The sequence below is a fragment of the Nematolebias whitei genome, chromosome 7, assembly GCF_014905685.2.
Source record: "Nematolebias whitei isolate Nwh7 chromosome 7, NemWhi1, whole genome shotgun sequence".
NCBI classification, from domain to species: domain Eukaryota; kingdom Metazoa; phylum Chordata; class Actinopteri; order Cyprinodontiformes; family Rivulidae; genus Nematolebias; species Nematolebias whitei.
Window position 1 is genome coordinate 36,006,055 of NC_056504.1, and position 21,361 is coordinate 36,027,415.

Below are 21,361 nucleotides of genomic sequence, written 5' to 3' on the forward strand. Positions count from 1 at the left end.
CTATAACACCAAAATAGACATATATAAAGAGTCTGGGATTGTGATGTCAGCCGACATGAACAACGCAATGCATTTTGGGAGTTTAGAACAGGGAAGTGTGCGGTGCAATTTTGTTTACATGTTCATAAGTGAAATCACAAAGAAATTGTGAATGCTTGCTGTGTTATCAACTGCCACAATCGTTCTCGTGATCGCATTGCAAATGGAGTGCATTTTTTCGGCTTTCCAGCTTGGAAACAACACAGTTGAACAAATGTTGCGGAGCTAACAAAGAGACGTTGCATGGCATGAGTTTGAGCTGTAAGACGGACAGACATCACCTTCAGTAATATTTCCTGGCACGTTTGTGTGTTCACGGCATTTTCACAAAGGTAAGTGTTAATCACATTATGTTTCAGTCCTATGTGGTGATTGATTTCTGCACATATTGGGATTAGAGTTGTTGGATGGTTGCTAGCTGGCTTGCTAACTTTACACAAGCTGCAGAGTTACATACAATACATAATCCACACATTATATCTCTTTTTCAGGCAACCAGCTTATGAATTTCTTGAGTGTCATCCTGACTGGGTTCCTTCTTTTCATCTCGGTCACACAGAAGTGAAACCAACACAAACTGTGTGATTTAGCCTTAGGACAAAGAGACAGTAAAGTGCTGTGGGAGGCAACGCTGTACCTGTAATCCCACTAGATCTAGCTGCTCAGACATCAGAGATGTATGAAACGGCACCCCCCAGGTGTAGCTGCCCAGGGGCCAGAGGTGGATGAGGCTGATGAAGCTGTCACAATAACCTTGTGAATTGAACATGAACTCATGCAACCATCGTATTTTGCATATTGTGGATACATGATGGAAGAATAATTAAAGTTTTTAGTGTCTTTGTGTCACAACAATGAGCATTGTAAACAAGTAGATCATATTGGTGGTTTAAACAAAGACATTAGAGAATGTATTTTAACACAAAATCTGAAATGAATATTGCACCGAAAATGCATTTGTACATTGTACCCAACGTATCGCAGATTAAACTGGTAAAATGGCAGTGTAAACTTCAATATAAAACACTGAGGAATTAAAAATTTTAAAAAAGGTAACAAAGTGTAACAAAGCCTCCAACCATTTCACCTCTCTTTTGTCTGTCCAAACAGGTCTCACTCGTAAATGAGTCTTTTCGGCTCAATGTGACGTATCTGTTTAAATAAAAGTTGAATGAATGTGTACCTAAATATTCAACTGTAAACAATCACTGCAGTTCAGATTAAAACTGGATAAATTGGCAGTGTAAACTTCAATATACAACACTGAATATACAACCACCTGAATGACAACCTCAGCTGGAGCAACAACACCACCAGCCTGATCAAGAAAGCTCATCAGAGACTCTACTTCCTCAGACGGCTGAGGTGAGCTGGTCAGGGAAGCTCAGTCCTTACCTCCTCCTACAGGTGTGCAGTGGAGAACATCCTGTGCTCCAGCAGCAACATGTGGCATGGAGGCTGCACAGCTGCAAAAAGAAAAGCTTTGCAGAGATTGGTGAAGGCTGCACAGAAGTCTGTTGGAGTCAGCCACCCCACCTTCACAGACATCTACACCTCTAGATGCAGGAAGAGGGCTACCTGCATCATGAAGGACCCCACTCATCCAGCACACACACTTTTTGCCCGGCTCCACTCAGGCAGGAGTTTGAGGAGCACTACGTGTAGAACCACTAGACTGAGGAACAGCTTCTACCCTGAGGCTGTTAGACTCATGAATCTCTAACCAGGACAATCACTGAAAAAAAAAAAATCACATCATGTTGCTGCTCTGTTTCATGCTTCTTTGTTCATTCGTACTCATCTGCTCACACAGACTTGTGTTTGTGCTGCTGTTCGGCATATTGTTTGTTGTACTACTAGTGCTTTGTTTATTTTGAGTTAACATTTGTCTTAGTTCATATATTTGATCTTATTACTGTTTTTATTTTACATTTTATACTTTTGTTAGATGTTACTGGGATCCTGTGTACACAATTTCATTCCGCCACATGTGGTGGAATGACAAATAAAGAAACTCTGACTCTGACTATCTCTCTCTCTCTCTGAGGGACTAAAAATATAAAAAAAAATAAGTTGCATGTGCAATGTACACTTGGCCATTGGAAACCCATGGTTTAAGCGGAAGTTCATTGAGGTGCTTAGAGTGCAAAACCGAAGACACAAAACGTGTAAAATTAATATAGTTTTAATATAAAATACTACAGTAATAATAATAACAATAACAAATAATGAAAACAAAACAAACACAAAAAAGCCACGTTTTACTCTAATCACCAGACACATGTCACAGTACTGTTTTGTCTAGAGACTACACTTAGTGAAAGTAAATATTGTCCAGTGCAGTCTAAGTGAAATACAATAATATAATAGAATCAGAATCTGAATAGTCTTACTGTTTAACACTAGGTGCCATAAACACCATGTAAGGGTAGTGTTTTGAAGGTGTTCAGAAATAATATAACAATACCATATAGAAAATTATTAATGTTTGATTTTTTTTCTATAAGCACATTCAAATAAATGTTGTAGCAATACCACTGATTTATCACAGAGCCCAATACAATAACCTGGAGGCTAGAGCTAGTATGCTAGCTCCAGAAACAAACATACTAACAAACTCACCAGTTCCCACTTTTAGAAAATACAGCCACCTGAAGGTTTTTTCACAGCCATTTAAAAGTTGAGAGGCATATCAGTCATCTGTTCCCGGACATAAATAAATAAATTTAAAAATTATGTTCCGTTACCGGAAGCATGATCGGTACCATTCAACCGTGTGCCTGGGCGCAGGAGAGGTGCGCCAAGAATCTTCCTATCTCTTGTAATGAAGAGGAGCTAACTGCACATCTACAACTTTTAACGAGAGTCTATGGGCAAAGATTCTAGCGCCCCCAGACAGAAATACATAATCAATTAGCAACAACTTTTTTTTTAAATTAACAACTATGTCATCAATCAGAGCCAATGTTTTTGAACGAAAAAACTTTACCCACCATTAACTATAAAATATTTATCATACACAAATAAAAAATATGCATATATTTTTTAGTTTTTATTATATTTTTATTTTATTAATTTATTTTATTGTGTTATTTTATTCTGTCTTCAAAATAATATGTGAGTGGATTGAGAGGTGGGGTGGTGCCCTAGTGCCCCCTACTGATGAGCCGCCTCTGATCTAAGGACAACAGGTAAATCTAAAGAGTGATGAGAAATTCAATTTGAGACCAAATGTAAATTAAATTGAAAAACGTACTTGTGAAGTATTCAATGATTTGAACAGTTACTGAAATGAAACCATGTAAAATGGTAAAATTATGTTGTTTGCTAAAGTATTAACAAATTTGACGTGGAATTTGACATTCGCTAACAATGTGTTCAATAAATTTAAGATGCCAAAAATGTGTGAAAATACTGCTTATGGCAATGCCAAAAGTAGAAGAGTATAATTTTACCCTCTGACACATTTCTCTTAAATTAATTCCCATGGATTTAACAATGTGAACATTACTTTACCTGCTAACATTACGCGCAAATTCAGCAGTAACCTTGGTAATGTACAACTAGTGGCCAAGCCATATACAACCAATGCAGTCATAAAACAACACAGCAGCATTTACAGATTAAAGAACTGAAATCTAAATGGTTTATACAAATAAATAAATAAATAAATAATAGGTTTATTCTATCAAGCTGACATGTGGTAAACAAGACTGTAAACTGATAAAAATGTGAAGTAAGAGAAAACTTACTTTAGCACAGTGATATAATAAACTGTATTTGTTTACATCATGGTGTGATATCATAAGTCTCATACAAAATTAAAGCTATCACATTTACACTATAACAAACTCAGAACATGGAAACAATTGAAATAGTTTTGTGAGAACACTTGCAATAATATTTGATGTTTCTGCATTTTTCAAATACAATTTTTTTTTCAGAGCATCAAAGAAGAAGCATGTAATTTACCCTGAAATCAGTGAGCAGCATTTTGTAATTAGAAAGTAAGCCACATTGTCCTAAACAGCCTTCTTGAGCTGTGGGTATGACTAAGCCTGTTGTGTGGCTGTGCTGCAGCATCAGCACAGAGAAGCCTTTTTTTTTTTTTAAGGTAAGCCTGTGGTCCTTAAAGCTCAGTCCCAGTAAAGCACAGGCTCTACTTGGGACATACAGTATTTCAGACACGTGTGCAGAAAACAAACACAAATAAATAAATAAATAAATAAATAAATAAATAAATAAATAAATAAATAAATAAATAAATAAATAAATAAATAAATAAGCAAATAAATAATACTAAAAACATCTAACAAGAACCTCAAGCCTTCAAACCTGTAAAATAGAAAGGTGAATAGAACAAGTATGGTACACAATGATAATAAAGTGTGGTTGTGTGTGCTGTTTGCACACTGGCTGACATGTTTTATATTCCATGTACATCTCATGATCATAGTTTTATTCCCATTTATTCCAGTTTTTGCTAATGTTTTACCATGTCACACCTGGATCCAGTTTGCTAATTGCCAATCAGCTTTTGTTCATTCATCCTTAGATTGCCTCAGTATATTCAGCACAGTGGCCTTAGTTTTTTAACAAATCGTTGTGATTTTCTTGTCTGTTAGGCATAACTTTAGATCAGCTTTTTTTTTTTTTTTTTTTTTTTTTATCAATTGAATATATCCTGCTGTTGGAATGTTCTTGATTTTGTTTTGTAATAATAAAATATTTTATTGTCTTGTGTTTGTACGTGGATCCTACACCTACTTTCCCACCATAAAATAGTTTTGAATAAGCAAGAGAGTGACTTTTTATTCACAACATTTAGGTTTCATTTTCTAGAAATTTAGGAGGACATATTGTCAACTAGGATCTGCAAAATAATCAACTTTAGTGCATCATATTTATTCTAAAATCACTTTAGCCTAAATTAAAAAAATGTATGTGTACTTAATGTACTGATGGATATTTATGTGACACCAAAGTTATTGTAAAAAACAATTGAAATTAACGATGTTCAAAATGGCAACATACAAAAATAATATTGACAAAAACCCATGTAAATGGGACTATCATCATTTTTAGTGTGGTGCGTGTGTGTTTGTGTTTTAAATGTTTCAGTATTATCAGGTCTACTTTTTTAACAATAAAAATACACTATATTTGATGATACCAATAATTTATGTAAATATCTTAAATCTGAAAATAAATTTAAAAAAATTTCATAATAGTAATAATATGTAACAAGATCTGCAATAAATCTTAACCTAGAGATTGCTGGGTGGTAAGAAAGAGCAGCCACATAACTGGGCTACTACAGCAACAGTAATTAGAGAGTCAGGTAGGTACTTGGTGTGTCATCTGGACAGAGAAACGTTGACATGGAAAAGTGGTGATGGAATAGTGTAGTGCATGGAGCTATCCAAAGAAAGAGGTTAGTCAAGAAGATAATATGACAGTGAGAGGACTGAAGAGACTACACAGGAATATAAAGAGATGCAATATAGAACAATGTGGAAGATAGCAGATGCCATATTTGCTTTGAGGATGCTGCTAAAGAAGTACAGAGAGGGTCAGAATGAACTTCATTCCTCTTTGTGGATTTAGAAAAAGCATATGACAGGGTGCCGAGGGAGGAGGTGTGGTATTGCATGAGGAAATTGCAAGTGTGGCAGGGAAGTATGTTAGAATGGTGCAGGGCATGTTTCAGGACAGCAGAGCTGTGGTGAGATGAACTGTAGGAGTGACAGATAGCTTCAAGGTAGAGGTTGGTTTACAATACATCAAGGATCGGCTCTGAGCCTCTTCTTGTTTGCTCTGGTGATGGACAGACCAACAGATGATGGCAGGCAGGAATCACTGTGGACTACGATGTTTGTAGATGACATTGTGATTATGGGTGAGAAGAGGGAACCGGTGGAAGAGAACTTAGAGAGGTGGAGGTATTCACTTGAAAGAAAAGGAATGAATGTCAACTGTTGAAACACATAGTACATGTGTGTAAATGAGAGGGAGGTATGTGGAACAGTGAGGCTACAAGGAGCAGAGGTCACAAAGGTGCATGACCTTAAGTACTTTGGGTCCACTGTCTATGAAAATGGGGAATGTGGTAAAGAGGTGAAAAGGAGAGTCCAGGTAGGATGGAATGGGTGGAGAGGTTTCAGGAACGATTTGCTGCAAAAGAGTGGCAACATTGGTGAGACCAGCTATGTTGTATAGTTTGGAGACAGTGGCATTGACAAAAAGACATGAGAAACAACTGGACGTTGCAGAAATTAAGATGTTGAGGTTCTCCTTAGGATGGATACGATTAGGAAAAGCATCAGAGGTACAGCACAGGTTAAACAACTGGGAGATACATTTAGAGAGGACAGACTGAGAAGGTTTGGACATGTCCAGAGGAGGGACAGTGGATTTACTGGTAGAAGGATGCTAGGAGTACAGTTGCCAAGTTAAAGACAAAGAGGAGATACAGTACATGGATGCAGTTAGAGAGAATGTGGAGTTGGAGTGAAGAAAGAGAATGCAGAGGACAGAGTGAGATGGAGGATGATGACTTGCTGTGGCAACCCCTGAAGAGGAAAAGCCAAAAGAAAAAAGAAGAGGGCTTATACATTGTGTCCAGAAAGAGGAAAAACATTAGTCCACTGTGATATAAAAATATCATTTATCAGTTTGTGGTTTTTTTGCCCACTGCAGAGTAATAGCATGAGAAGAAGATGAATTGTCACTGATAGAGAGCACATTGTGAGCATTGCGTTAAGTTGAAAACATCTCCTGGGTCTGCTTGATGTCTGTTCAGTTTACATGGATTCCTACTTCATCTTATTGTGTCCACATAGACTTCTCAAAATTGGATCAGTTATTTATTTTTTTCTTTAAATTGGTATCACTATTATTGAATTACAAAGGGCTACATTTACCACTAGTCTTGCTTTTCTCTTGTTCTGCTTATATTCATACTTTTTGTTTATCTCTTTCTAACAGCAAACATGCCATCCTCAGATCTGTTCTTTATCTTTCATAAATAAATGTTATCATAATTTTGCATTTCTAACACAGATACATTTTTTTTTATAATGCTGCGTCAACTTTATGTTTAAAAGAAGTTTTAATCTCAGTGTGACTGTCACCCTTTTGATTTTTTTTTTTCCTTTTGCATCTTGCTCCACCTTTCTCCTTATGTGATGAAAAAGGCATTTGAAATGCTAAGTGATTTAAATTCATTCTTTGTGCCTGTTGAGTAGACTTGAATATAAATCCAATCTTTTATTCTTGTTCCTTTTTTTTTTCTTTTTTTCTGGTACATCTTTATGTGCTCAGCTTATTCACACCATCAGTGTAGTGGATAAAGATGAACCACAATCTGGGCATCGATTCGTCTTCACTTTACCTCCTGAAGCCACCAGCAGTCGTCACTTCATATTATGGGATGTCAAAGGTAAGCGAGCGAGTGTTCTTTTGAGCTTTATAAAAACTGATTAGGCACATTTTATAGTGCTGTTAATACTAACATTTCCATTTTTTGAGCTGATACTTTAATCAAAAGTCTGTGCTATATTTTATTGAAAGTGTAGTACTGTAGTACTGAGCTGATTAAAAAGAAGATACATTTGGCAGCATTACATTATTATTATGTATTTATTTATTGGTGGGGTGTTATATAATTATGTCTGTTAACAAGCATCTCAACAGAAACACTTCAGGACCAATTCATGAATGTGTCTAAAAAGTTTTGAGCCCTGTGCTCTCCATTTATCAACCATATTGTTGACATTGGCCTAAAAGTCTTACTTCTTCCTGATTCTACTAATTATTTCTAGTAACTTGTAATATGGATGATTACTGAATTCTCAAATTATGGGGGAGTGGTGGAGCAGAGGTTAGAGAAGGTGGGCCTGTGATTGGAAGGTCGCCGGTACGATTCCCCTGACCAACAACATCAAAAATGTGTGGGGAAAAGGTGAAATACCCACATCTCTCTCCACCCTCATTTGCCCCATTCTGGGCCCCTGAGCAGGGTCATCAACCCCTGGCCCTCTGCTCCACACAGAGGGCTGTGGTAGCTCGGTGGTCTGTGGTTGCATCAGGAAGGGTCTCCGGCATAAAAACAATTGCTAAGTCTTTGTGCGAGTCTGTTCGCTGTGGTGACCCCTGAAGAAGGGACCAGCCAAAAAGAGAAGAAGAAGAAGAAAAGGTGAATTCTTAAATTTCAGGCAATAACAAGCGGACATGCATTTTTTTTATTTTATTTTATTTTTTATATGCTGTATATCAATTCATTGCTGCCACAATTTCTAAATATCAACCATCAATGGATAACCATTAATTCAATTACAATAATGAAATGAGAATTGTTCAAGATCCTATTGGAGCTTGTAAAAATAAAAAAAAATGTAATGGTGTTGTTGATATACAATATTTTCCAGCGTATAAATTGCTCTGGAGTATAAGTCGCATCAGTCAAAAAAGGCATCATGAAAAGGAAAAAATAAAACATATAAGTCGCTTCGGCATATGTCACATTTATTATACACCACTGCTGACCCATCGTGTTTATTATGCGTTTATTTAATAGTCCAAACAGAATCATTTTGCCTGGGCGGCATGGCGCCATCTATTGCAGCCTGAGCCGTTAGTTCTCCAGCGTTCCTCTGCCTGCACCAGCTGAGTGAAGCAAGTGCACATGGGAGGACTTCGAAATTTAAACCATCAGTCAAAAATTGTGTTATGAATATGGAAAAAAAAACGTATATAAATCACTTCGGTGTAGAAGTCGCAGGACTGACAAATCTATGCAAAACAATAAAACTGCAACTTATACACCAGAAAATAGGGTAGTCAGCAAGTGACTGCAAAACATTAATTTGAGTAAATGCTTAACGGTGTTACTCAAATAAGCAAGGTGATACTGATTTAGATTGCAAGATGACATTTTCAAAACCCTTCAAATATTAATTAATGATATTATATTTTCTATTAGAGTAGTTCAGGTTGTTCAGATACGAGATGGTTGTATTTCTAAATAAAGGCAACACTGTGTGATTTCTTTGATTTATTATTTGACTCATTGCAATGGTGTTTTGAATAAACACCATCTTTTTGGATCCTCAAAACTCAGTCTTATATTCAGAAATGAGTAGAGGCCACCCTTGTTGTTTTACTTGTTCTAGCAAAACACATAATGTATTTTCTAAAAAATAAACACAAACAAAAAAAAACCCCACAAAATAAATAAAAGTAAAAACAATGATTTAAAATTCGTAATTTTTACACAACACCTGTTTATGATTTTCTTTTTGTCATAAAAACCTACACTATATCCAATATTTTCACTACATTTATCCTCAATATGTAAGAAAAAATAAAATAAAATACAGTCACCCTGTTCCCCAGAGATGACTTTGCTTTGTCGGAGATTTTTTTTTTTTTTTCTTCCTTGTATATATTTATTTATTTATTTATTACACATGCGCTTGCAAATTCTTCATTTAGAGATGTGTATATAAGTAAATGTGACACGTGGCTAAATTATGATTGATCTGACACCAGGGAAATGTCAGGGGAGCAGCCTAAGCCAGGAAAATGTCACGGTGTGAAAGTAGCAGGGTCTGCTATTGTCCTGGTCATGTACATTTGAATAGAGAGACACACGCACAAGCCTTGTACACCACACATATACATTTGTTACCACACATTACACTGGACAGGCAGGGGCTAAGCAAACGTATGAAATAACCCATGGCTTAATGCAAGTTTTTAGGTACAATGATCAAAATGTGCTATATGTTATACCTGACATCTAAATTTACCCACTAATGTAATGAGTATACTACAAGCAAATTTAAATGTAATTACTAATGAATTAATTCATGTGTGCATTACTGTATATATTCTGGTGAAAACCAAACAGAGCACCGCCCAGACTTTTAACCCACTCACTGGTGTATTTTTCATGGACACATTTGTCAACATGTCACTTTCAATCTGTCACTTCTTCTCTCCCTCATCATGCCCTCACATTGTATTTTGTCTCCAAGCCTTGACACATAATGATGACGAGGCTTCTTTTTTTTCCCCATGTTGCCGCACTTTATGAAGTTTGTGCAGCAGCAAAATAAAAGAAGTAGAAAAATATTTATAATAATTTCACCCACCTCAAAGTTTTTCTACTTTGATAAAATGCCTTCAATTTACCTAAAGAACATACAGCAACCATTTATGTGCATTGCTTTTTAGTGTGTAATTTAAAAACTGATTAAATGCATTATCAATGAACTGTCAATTTCAAATTTGTGACAGGATACCAATTATCACCACTAGTTTCTTAAATAGGAGCCTTAAAAGAGGGCAAAAATTACATTAAATACAAACATATCCCTTTTGTTCGAAAGACAAATTTTCAATCAATATCCATTTTTTATTTATACAAGAAGTGACTTTCAGTGAACATTTAAACATGAAACTGTGTGGTGTAAAAGTCAAAAGAACAAGTTGTTAGTTGAAACATTCCTGAACATAAACAGCAATATGAAAATTGTTCTACATGTGCCAGGGGAGTTCTAGGGTGACATAGATAACAGTGATAAATGTTCTGGGAGATGGATTACTTGGTATCCTCTATGCAAGTCTTCCCACCAGCCACCGTGACTCTATTTTTCAAAACCTCATCTTTTATTTTCAGTTACATTTATCTAAGTCTCAAGCAGGGAGCTCATATACACACTACTGTAATTTAATTTCAAACAGAAGCTGTCTCTCCTTTTTCTACTCTGCTCTGTTTCCTTAATAAATGCTTTATAAATGTTAATGGCAGAGAATCAGTTCACTTTTCTGATGAGATTTTATGAGTTAAAGAGGTCAACTCTTAAGTAAGGACACCCTCTGTCTGTAGTTCTTGAACTATGCATTGTGAAAAAAAAAGTATTTTTATTTGAGGATCTGCTCAGTTTCTTCAAAAGTTATTTTAAATATTACAGTATATATAGTACATAGCTAGGTGGCACAGGTGACGGTCCCAGGATAATTTTCTGGCCTTTGATTTTTCCGTGTTTGAAAATTCTTCCTGTGCACACGGGTTTTCTCTCCAGGTACTCTAGTTTCTTCCCACTGACCAAATGCATACGTTAGTGTAACTGGTAAATACATTGTCTTTAGGTGTGAGTAAGAGTGTGAATAGTTGTTTTTCTTTGTTAGTCTCTATGTGGCCCTGCGATAGACTTGCAACCAGTCCAGGGTGCACACCAGCTCTCACAGAATGACCACTGGAGTTAGGGACTAGCTCCACTACGACCCAGAAAGGAAAAGTGGGAAAAGAAAATGGATGGATTGTACATAACTAAAGCCATTTATACCAAAATTATGTATTATTTGTACATTGTCAAGCCAAACTGATAATTGTAGGTAGCAAAGTTAATCACTGAACTGATGATTTTCAATTTTCCACAACCAAATAAAAAGCAGTCGTCTGTAAGAAAACACTTGTTTTATGATACAAACACGAAGCTGCTCGTGTAACTCTATTTTATTTTGTTTCTCTGATCCTGCCCTCTGAACATGTCCACAACTGAATCTTATCGCACACCAAGACAACACAGCTGGCATTCGTACCCAGAAGACAGGATTCAACCGCCACGAACAGAATGTGTACTTCCTGCCTATTCTTGTGGTTGACAGTGGACCCCCCTCCCTCAGCTCAACAGGCACGCTGACCATCCACGTCTGTGGCTGTGACACAGGTGAGAGCGACACTGGAAGCTGCTACATTAACATCACTGTCACCTTCTGCATCCGCAGCACCAGTGCTAAAAGGTCAACATGTCATTGTTTTGCTTTGCAAACATTCCTTATAAGCTTAAAATTATAGAAAGCAAAACTAAACTAGGCAAAAAAAAAAAAAAAAGCAGACCCTTTAGAGAGATTTCAGGTTGTAAAATACTCCTGGCAAAAACATTAGTTTTATTTTTGATGAGGTAATGCTTAACCCTTGAAGCTATGACACTGGAGACAAATTAGCAGATAAAATGTTCTTTTTTTTCCACCACACAGAAGGAGCTATCCAGTCTTGTAATGCAACGGCCTATGTAATGAGTGCAGCTCTCAGTCCTGGGGCTCTTATAGCACTACTGGTGTGCATGCTCATCCTTTTAGGTAAGCAAATAAATGTACTCATGTTCAAAACATGTGCATGCATATGAATGCAACGTCGATGTATAAATGGGTGTTTCATGAATGGCTTGATACATTTATAAACAAAATTAATTTGGTCATATTTCTGGTATAACTGCTTAGCTGAACTACTGCAGAAGGTCTACTAGCTATATTTATATAATAATGAGATATTCTAGAGAAAAGGTAAGACTACAGGGTGCATGCACCTCATGATGGTAATTTATATCCTATGTTCAGAATACATGCAACTAGGCATGTGTGCCGTAATGGGTTGACCCCTTTTAGAAGTTATCCTTTAAAAAAAAAAAGAATAGCGTAAAAAAAAAAAGATACACTCTTCATATTTCTTTCATGTTCCTGTTACACATTTTGAGTCTGCTTTTATGAGGAGAAGGCTTTTGTTTAAAGCAAAGTGCATATGCTGCCTGGATTTATGAATGATATCAAGGCACTTTGATCCACAGAACACAGTCAATGACAGAATGAATGGGAGTGGAGTGGAAGTGGAGATTGCGGGGGGGGGGGGGGGGGGGGGGGGGGTAGAGAATGCAAACAGGCAAAAAAAGCTGCTTCAGCACTTGTATTACTCTTTGCAGGAGGCTTTAAATAGACAAGGCTTCTCAGACAAGCTGTGATTTTTATATAGACGTGCACACACTAACATACCCATGCATACACATGCCCATCCTCTCAGATACCAGAGATGGTTGGTATTGAAATATTTGAAAAATTTATGAGTCTGCTTCACTCTCTACCCCCCACTGTAAGTTTTTACATCCCACTCTTTGGTGACAGCAAGCAGCAACAATATTGTTAGGGTGTTTTGTCTCTCCCGCTTATGGCTCTGCACATTTTATTTTGTGCCGCCAGTAAATGATGGATGATGTGACACTATCTAGCTCTAAATGTGACTAACATTGTTCTCTTTTTCTTTTAAGAGCTTCTTTAATGAATGTTTTTAAAAGTCTGTATCCATTAACCAAATCATCTACTACAGTGAGCTTCAAAAATCTGAGTATTATTTATTCAACATAGCGTTAAAAGCCTCAACAAAAAATGTTGTGTACAAATCTAAAGTAACCTTCTGGCTAAAAGAAATGGCTGGTAGAGTGACTTTTTGTTTTGGTGATGTGCGAGAGTGCATCCCTTCAGTAGCTTCAGTTGAATATAGTTTTGTTTTTTTGTTGTTGATTTGTTTGCCCTTAAAATTAGTGCAATGCAAGATATACTATATAAAAATAAAAAAAAATAAAACAAAATTAGTTTCTTGTTAATTTTTATGTTTCCACTGATACTGTTCATTCGTACTCATCTGCTCACACAGACTCATGTTTGTGCTGCTGTTTGGCGTATTGTTTTTGTGCTGCTAGTGCTTATTGCATTTTTAGTAACATTTTTCTAAGTTCATATCATAGACCTTATTACTGTTTTTCTTTTACATTTTAATACTTTTGTTGGATGTAACTGGGACCCTGTTTACACAATTGTGTTCCACCCACATGTACCACATGTGGTGGAATGACAAATAAAGAATCCTGAATGCTACCATGTTGAATACAGTGGTACTAGTGTAATAATACGAGTCTCATATACTTTGTACCATTCTTTTATCAATTTTGTCTTAACATGCTTTTTATGCAAAGGCACAGGGGTTACACCTTGGACAGGTCACCACAAAAACGGCGAGACATATAATCATTCCTGTTCTCATACGTACAGTATATAGTGGCAATTTAAAATTACCAGTTAACCTACATGGAGGTTTTTAGTCTATGGAAAGAAACTAGAGTACCTGGAGAAAAACAGAAGCATGCAAAAGCCACACACAAAAGCCTTTTCCAGATTTGAACCTACATTTTTGGACCACTGTGCCATACTGTACTAATTGTAAAAAAAAGTACCCAATGCACCTCATCAAAGCATTGTAAGACTGGCTAAGATGTCACATATTTTAGTATCCATCATGCAGCCACTGAAGTCTCAGAGTAGTAAGGGTCAAGATAACTGGGAAAACCATGTTTTGACAACTATCATGTGGCATGAATAATAACACGAGCATCAGGCATATGACAGCAATCGTATTATCTCAAATGCATAAAGCACAGCACTTCACATTGCCTTTCCTTACTGTACATCCTGCACAAACGCCCAAACTGCTTGAGCACAAATGACAAATCACTCTACATCTGTATTTGCTGCATTACAATCCATTTTCTTTATGCACCATTATTGTGTGCACATTGTATTTTCTTTATATGCGCACTCTTGTGGCACACACAGCAACTAATCTGCTGGCCAGCTTTTTTTTTCTTTCTCCAGAGGCTGGACCACCTCTATTACATCAATTGCTGGATGATGAGAAAAACTAAAAACAAATTTCTGCCTAATTACCTTACAAACAAACAGTCCCTCTATCAGTTCCTATGTAGACCTGATGTGATGAATCCATTTTATTGCACTGCAGCATCTGCATGCATCCATTCCAATTACCTCCCATCTGCTTGTGATGAAGTCCCACGTGAGGGCAACCAGCGCAGCCCAAGGGGAAATTAACTGTCTTGTCAGGAACACTTATCGCAACATCTGTACACATGGGTATCAGCATTGTATAGATACAAGTAAGCTATGCACAGGTACATATGCTTTCCACAGACATATATTTTTTTATTTGCAGTGTTTTATTGACATTTTTTAAGGCTTGCAGACCTACTAGGTAAATAGTTGTTTGGTTGGTAAGTATTTAGGTATGTACAGGCTTAAGGTGCACTTGTTAAAGATGAAGGGTTTTGTATTTTTATCAGAATTCATTGTAATGACACACACACACAGCTTGAGCCCATCTACTAAAAAACGACCTAAAACATGACGTTTTCCACCCTCTATTACACTTTTCATTAGAGTGAATTTCGAGTAATTGTCTTAGAGCTTGTTTAGTATGCACCGCAGTATGTGCCACAGATTACCTCAAACCACGACTTTTTCTTTAGTCTCGTGGCAATTAATTGGGTCCATTCATTGAGAAGAAGAATAAACACAATGGTTAAAGACTTTGCTTCCCCAGTGGAGCCCAGCCAACAATGTAAAATGAGAACAACATTATCAATCAAAGGTTCTGCAAAAAATTCACTTTGAAAACCAACAAAGATTTTTAGTCTGGTCGCATATCTCGAGCTTCACTTGGATGTGTTTACGCTCCACTTGTAGGTCATTTATACCAAATAAAGAAACTTATTATAAACAGAAATATATCTACACATTTCATTACATATTTTTATTTTAAGTTGATGCTTTGGGGGAAAAAAAATAAAAATAAAAACGTGGGATTTTTTCCTATGCATACCAAACATACACTAAGATATCAACCTAGTTTGCGCCTTAAAATAATCGATCTACTGTATATTGTCTAAATGTTGTATTTAAAGTGTACAGATGGGGATCCTGATGGGACAGTGCAGCCTCCGATGTAATAGTTGATCTTTTTTCTGTTGGACTGTTATTTTTGGCAAGAGGTATCCATTCTAGAAGATTTATGGTGCTTACTTCCTAACGATATGTCTAAATTATGTTTAATTGGCATCTCTTTCAAGTAGTTACTCACTGTTCTTGTTTAAGGGAGAAAAAAGGTATTCTATGTGTGGGTATGGAGCGACACAGTCAATAGCTGGCTTCTGGAAACTAATTTTGCTGCCAATCAAACAAAGTAACTACAAGCTAAAAAATAAAACACCTCTTTGTCTTTTATCAGTGATTCACAGCAATAGGAATTCTTACAACTGATTCTATCTCTCTTTACCTTTGACATTTACTAAAAACTAACATGTTAATGATTAAAATGCATATAAAAAAAAAAAACGTTCATTACCAACTGAGATCTAAAGATGAAGAGCAGATAGTACATTTTCTTTTTGCTTAGTCATCAACAAAAAAGTGAAAGAAATAAAATAAAAGTTTCACCTAACACAATACTAACCTGTCACCAGAAAATTGCAAAAAAATAATTTAATTTAACTTGAATTTATTTAAAATAACTGCCTCATTTGCTTTTTTTTTTTTTTTTCTCGAAAAGTTGCTGTTTTTTTAAGATACTAAATCGCCACAGTATGAGATCTATGCAGCCTTGCCAACTGAATATTTTGAAATCTGAATTAAATATGTTGCCTTTTGTCATACATTTTAATTTTGTTATCGAACAAAATCAAATGCTAATTTAGAGGCTACAATTATGTAAGAAAAATATTCAGTTTTGAACTCTGAAATCAAAGCTACAATAATAATCTCAAATGTTTCACATAAAAAATAGTTTTTTTTTTCCCAAATTCATCATGCAAAGTGCATTTTGAGATACAGTTTACTATGTTAATATAATGGTAATTGTTTTCTCACTTTTTCACTCACATTTTTTGTTTCTAGTAAATCCTCTTTAGGACAGCTGGGTTGACTGGTTTCTATCCCAACCATCAAAAGAGCAAACTCAAAAGCACAGAAGACAGAGAACCATGGTTTTATACATTCATATTCAAAGTAAATTCAGAGACACCGACTGACCCAACGTGCACTTTTGAGCTGTGGAAAGAAGCTGGAGTAAATCCCTGCCTGCACAGGAAGAACATGCACACTCCACAGGAAAAGGCCTCGGCAAAATAAACTTTGAATTAGAAATGTTTTCTGTAAAGTGCAGTGCTGACCAATTGTACTTTATGTGCTTGTGCGTGTGTGGCATTGTATTTATTTATTTATTTATTTAGCTTTGAATTTGATTATTTTATTAACATTTTCAAGTTTTTCATTGAAACACTAACAACTCCTAAACCATGTTCACTTTATGCTTTCTATATTAACAATTTTAAATAAAATTACATGGGAACCCGTTTCCCTCCTGGTGTTTTATCTTATCATAACATGCAAGAAAAAAAAAAAGAATAATTAAAATAAAATAAGAAAATAAGATTAAACCTCCATGTGGTGTTGTGAGGATGTTGAGTGATGAGGCATGTTTCAAGTCTTTGTTGTAGCATGAATACAATAATTATTGTGTGATCATTTTTATCTGTTTTATTCTCTTTCCCTCTTTTTCAGTTCTTGTCTTGCTCATCCTAACCCTAAAACGCCACAGGAAGGGCCAGAGGATGACAGAGGACGAGGAGGACATGAGGGATAATGTCATCAAGTACAACGATGAGGGTGGCGGGGAGCAGGACACGGAGGCATATGACATGAGTGCTTTAAGGAACCTCTATGACTTCCCTGAGGCCAAGACTTGCGATTCTGGTCCAGACATCCGTTCGCTGCCACAATGGATTCAAGCAAACAGAGTGAGTCTTAGTGGCGATGGAGCAACAGCAGCAGCAACAGACTTCTCCCTGTTCAAAGGCTACATACGAAAAAAAGTGGAACAGGCTGACGCTGATCTGACGGTGCCGCCGTATGACTCTTTCCAGACATACGCCTTTGAAGGCACCAGTTCACCTGCACTTTCACTCAGTTCTATCCACACACTGTCGAACACCTCGGAGCAGGATTTCTCTTACCTCCATGACTGGGGACCACGCTTCAGGCAACTTGCAGGCTACTATGCTCCAGGAAATCGTGAGGAGGAAGGGTCCTAGCACAGCTTCTTATCTATATTGATACAGTTAAACTATGTATTTTCCTCCCATTTTCTAACTGCTCACTCTCTGGCACTCTACTGTCTTCATCAGAGCTAAACATGTGTACTCAATCAAGATAGAGTACCAGCCCTTTATTTTATTTTGACAGTTTCAACATGCAGGCTTTAAAACCATTTAAATACATTTTGTTTCCTGTCACTTTTTGTCCACTTTTTCATGATTAAGGTTTTCAGTTTGTAAGTGCTATTTTAGTAATACCATTGGAAAGTAGGAACGTGAAGCATTTAGCATAAAGTTGTTTTCTAAAACGAAAAAACTTTGTGATGAACTTTGACAGTAAGAAGGACAACATTCCTTATACAGGAGTCAACAAACAAAAAAGGCCCCTATATAAAAGAGGAACATTTATTTATTTATTTATTTATTTGCATATGTATTTATTTGTGCCCCGATTACAATGGCAACAATGACAAACTCGTATTAAGTGCTAACAAACAATGGGGGAGAAAGACATTTCAATGAAGGAAACTACAAAAAAAACAAAAACTGCTTTTCCAATATTTTGGTGGAGAAAAAACTAACAAAAATACATGTGGGCTGTATGGAAAATTACACTGTTAAATAAATATTTGTATTTATTTTCTATGATAAGTTTTGTAAAATCAAAGGGAATACAAATAAGATAAACAACTGTAAAGGAACAGAGAACTGCAGCATCATGAGCTAGCAGTTAATGGTAAGTCAGAACAGAAGAGACTGGTATACTTTTGCTGTAATTTAGCGATTTCTAAAGAGGGAATTCTGAAGGTGGGGAACTGAGTACAATTGTGTGGTCACGTCTTTTCTTACCTGCTCCGCAGCCATTGGTAAGGCAATAAGGCACAAACCACAATAGTGATTTAAAATTAAGAAGAAAACAGAGAAAAAGACTGTTTTATAGAGTTGGCTGATAACCAGCTTTGTGCCACGAGGAGCCAACATATTGCAGATTTTGTGTGAATGTGTATAATATGTTGAATTATTTTGTATTTCAAGATGTTTGGTTCAGTTTTTAATATTTTGTTTACTTTTGAGGGAGGGGTGGGGTATTTGTTCCTTCATAACGGTTGTGTTTAAATAGTAAGGACAGGTTTAAAGGGCAACACATGAAGAATTGATAACATTCACTTGATATCCCAACTTATTCCATGTTGACCTTAACTTGCAAATGTATGGAAAATATAATACAAAAAAAAAAAAAGACCAATAAATATTTAACATTTTTTGGTAAACCTCAATGAGTGTGATAGTCTAACTTACTCAGTAAATATGTTCAGTAAATGAGATCGCTGTGACAAAGTGAAGAATATACCCCGGTATTAGTAATTGTTGTGTGTCAATTGTTTGCTGAAGACATCTACTGAATTATGAACAGAGATAGTTTTTGTTTACACCAGGGGTAGATTCAGAGCATGGTTGTCGATGGAAACAAACACACCATATGACAGGACTCAGCCAAACAAATAATTTTATCTCAGTTTGTCTCCCTCCTGGCTGTTTTCTGCCAAACCCCTGTAATTGTTATAGTCACCAGAGAATGCTGAAGCATTCAAACAGGCTTTCATCTGCTCAGTAAGACACTGAATTCACCTTCTATGACTCTCCTGCCAGTGAAATTTGTTTTGAACACATATTATCTAGGATTGCAATACAAAGCAATTTTAGCTAAATGACAATAACTTTCACTTTCATTGCTGTTATAATCAGGTATGTTCTCTTTTCAGCACAAAAGTGATGGCAAAGTTGCCAGCACTACTGCACTTAATGGTGTTACAATAGCTGTGTGGTAACAGATATTCAATATTTTCATTATTTGTTTGAATATCCTTTGAAACCATTGGAATCTGTTGGCAGTGCATATATATCACGTTGAAAAGTGAAAAGTTATTAAGTTAAAATGAAACTCAAATTGATTTTACCATTTCAAATACATTTTACCTTTCTGTCTTTTTTAGTATGAGGAATGCATTTTTATGCTGTATTGAGCTAAACATTATCTGTATACAGGTTTATTTTTGTATTTTTATAAACAAGAGGTTTGGTCTTTTATTACTGATCATTTAATATTCTTTGCCTAAGAGCATTTACTTTCTAACAAAACAAAAGTTGGATTAATTCTGGGGCAAAGGAAATACACTCATGTAGGTCAGCACGAGTGTGTTCATTACTGCCCTAAAAGTAGGATTGGACTAAAATACTGTATGTGCCTTTAATATAATTCTGTACCGCACAGTGCTGCCTAGATGACAGCAGAACATGTGACTAAAGCTGTGAGGTAATATATGGTACTGCAGAAAACAAGAAGGATCCCAATGTTGTAACTGTTCTATAGTATTGCCACAGCAAACAATCCTTTTGTCCATCTTCAGTCACTGTCAGAGCATGTCATTCATTAGTGATGACTTGCACATGTGAACATATGAATGTGTTGCCATCAGTCAGAATAACCCCCACCCTACCCCAACTCCAAGGGCAACAAGAAGCCAGCCATTAGTTATGCAGATGGACATTTGGTGATTGACAGTTCTCTGGGGAATAACGGTGCACACATTAAATATCCTCTTCTTTTCCCTTTGTACTTGGCTTGATAATGGCAACTGATTAAACAATGGGGGAAGAGAGGTGAAGGGGTTGCACGTTGGAAGGGGGACAATGAATTGTGAATGGCACAAAATATCAGTCATATGTAGCTCAACAGCTATTAATTATTTTAATTTCCAGAAGTTTTGCCTTCAATGTGGTAAAATCAAATCCATCTTGCTAAAATATGCTGCATAAACAGACCTGGCTTACATTCCAAAGTAAGTGCAGTTCACTGACAAGCTGACAAAATAGCATGAGGAGATTATTTTACTTAGATGGCAATTGACTCTTTTTACAAAAACAGCACTCAAGTAGAAAATTGTAGTGTGTGTTCTTTAGTCATAAAAATGTCTTGTTTCCAATGTTCAGACAGGAATTTCATTCAAAGCCTGGATAATGATCATGACGTTCTCTGGTATTTTTGCCATAGTCTTTGTTGTGTTAGGATATCATCAGGGTCTGCAAACGTGTTCATTTTTGAACAAGAAAAAAATGTGATTTATTTGTATTGCACTTTTAAAACTAAAATAGAAGTGAACAGGCACTTAAGACGAAACACAAAGGAACACAGAATAATGTTACAGTAAAGACAAAGTAAAATAAAAAAAATAAAAAAAGAAAGATTAAGCATGGAATGATAACTCAAGTTGCAGCAGACCTGGAGCATTTCCTACAGCAAGAGGTAAACAACACCCTGGACCAGTTCAGGGTTTGTGACAATGTTCATGCTTAAATACTGACATATGAAAAATGCATCATATTAATATATATATCTATGCTATTATATTTACAATGTTTAGTGTATGTTTAACAAAGGCTGAGCTATTTGCAATGCATATGCTAATTCCTTAAGAGAGTCAAGCAAACAAATTGTCTTGTGCAACTTGGAATATGTTTAACATACAGTACATTAAAAGTCA

General features: G+C 36.1%; 1 protein-coding gene across 1 annotated transcript in view; it reads left to right on the forward strand.

The window, feature by feature from the left end:
• The window catches only part of LOC119412791 (cadherin-22), a 164,539-nt gene extending 146,723 nt beyond the window's left edge, over positions 1–17,816 (forward strand). The window contains exons 10-13 of the mRNA XM_037679826.1: positions 7,363–7,480; positions 11,628–11,777; positions 12,088–12,189; positions 17,287–17,816. Coding sequence (XP_037535754.1) covers positions 7,363–7,480; positions 11,628–11,777; positions 12,088–12,189; positions 17,287–17,816 — 900 coding nt within the window. The remainder of the gene's footprint in view (positions 1–7,362; positions 7,481–11,627; positions 11,778–12,087; positions 12,190–17,286) is intronic.
• The last annotated feature ends 3,545 nt before the right edge of the window (positions 17,817–21,361 follow it).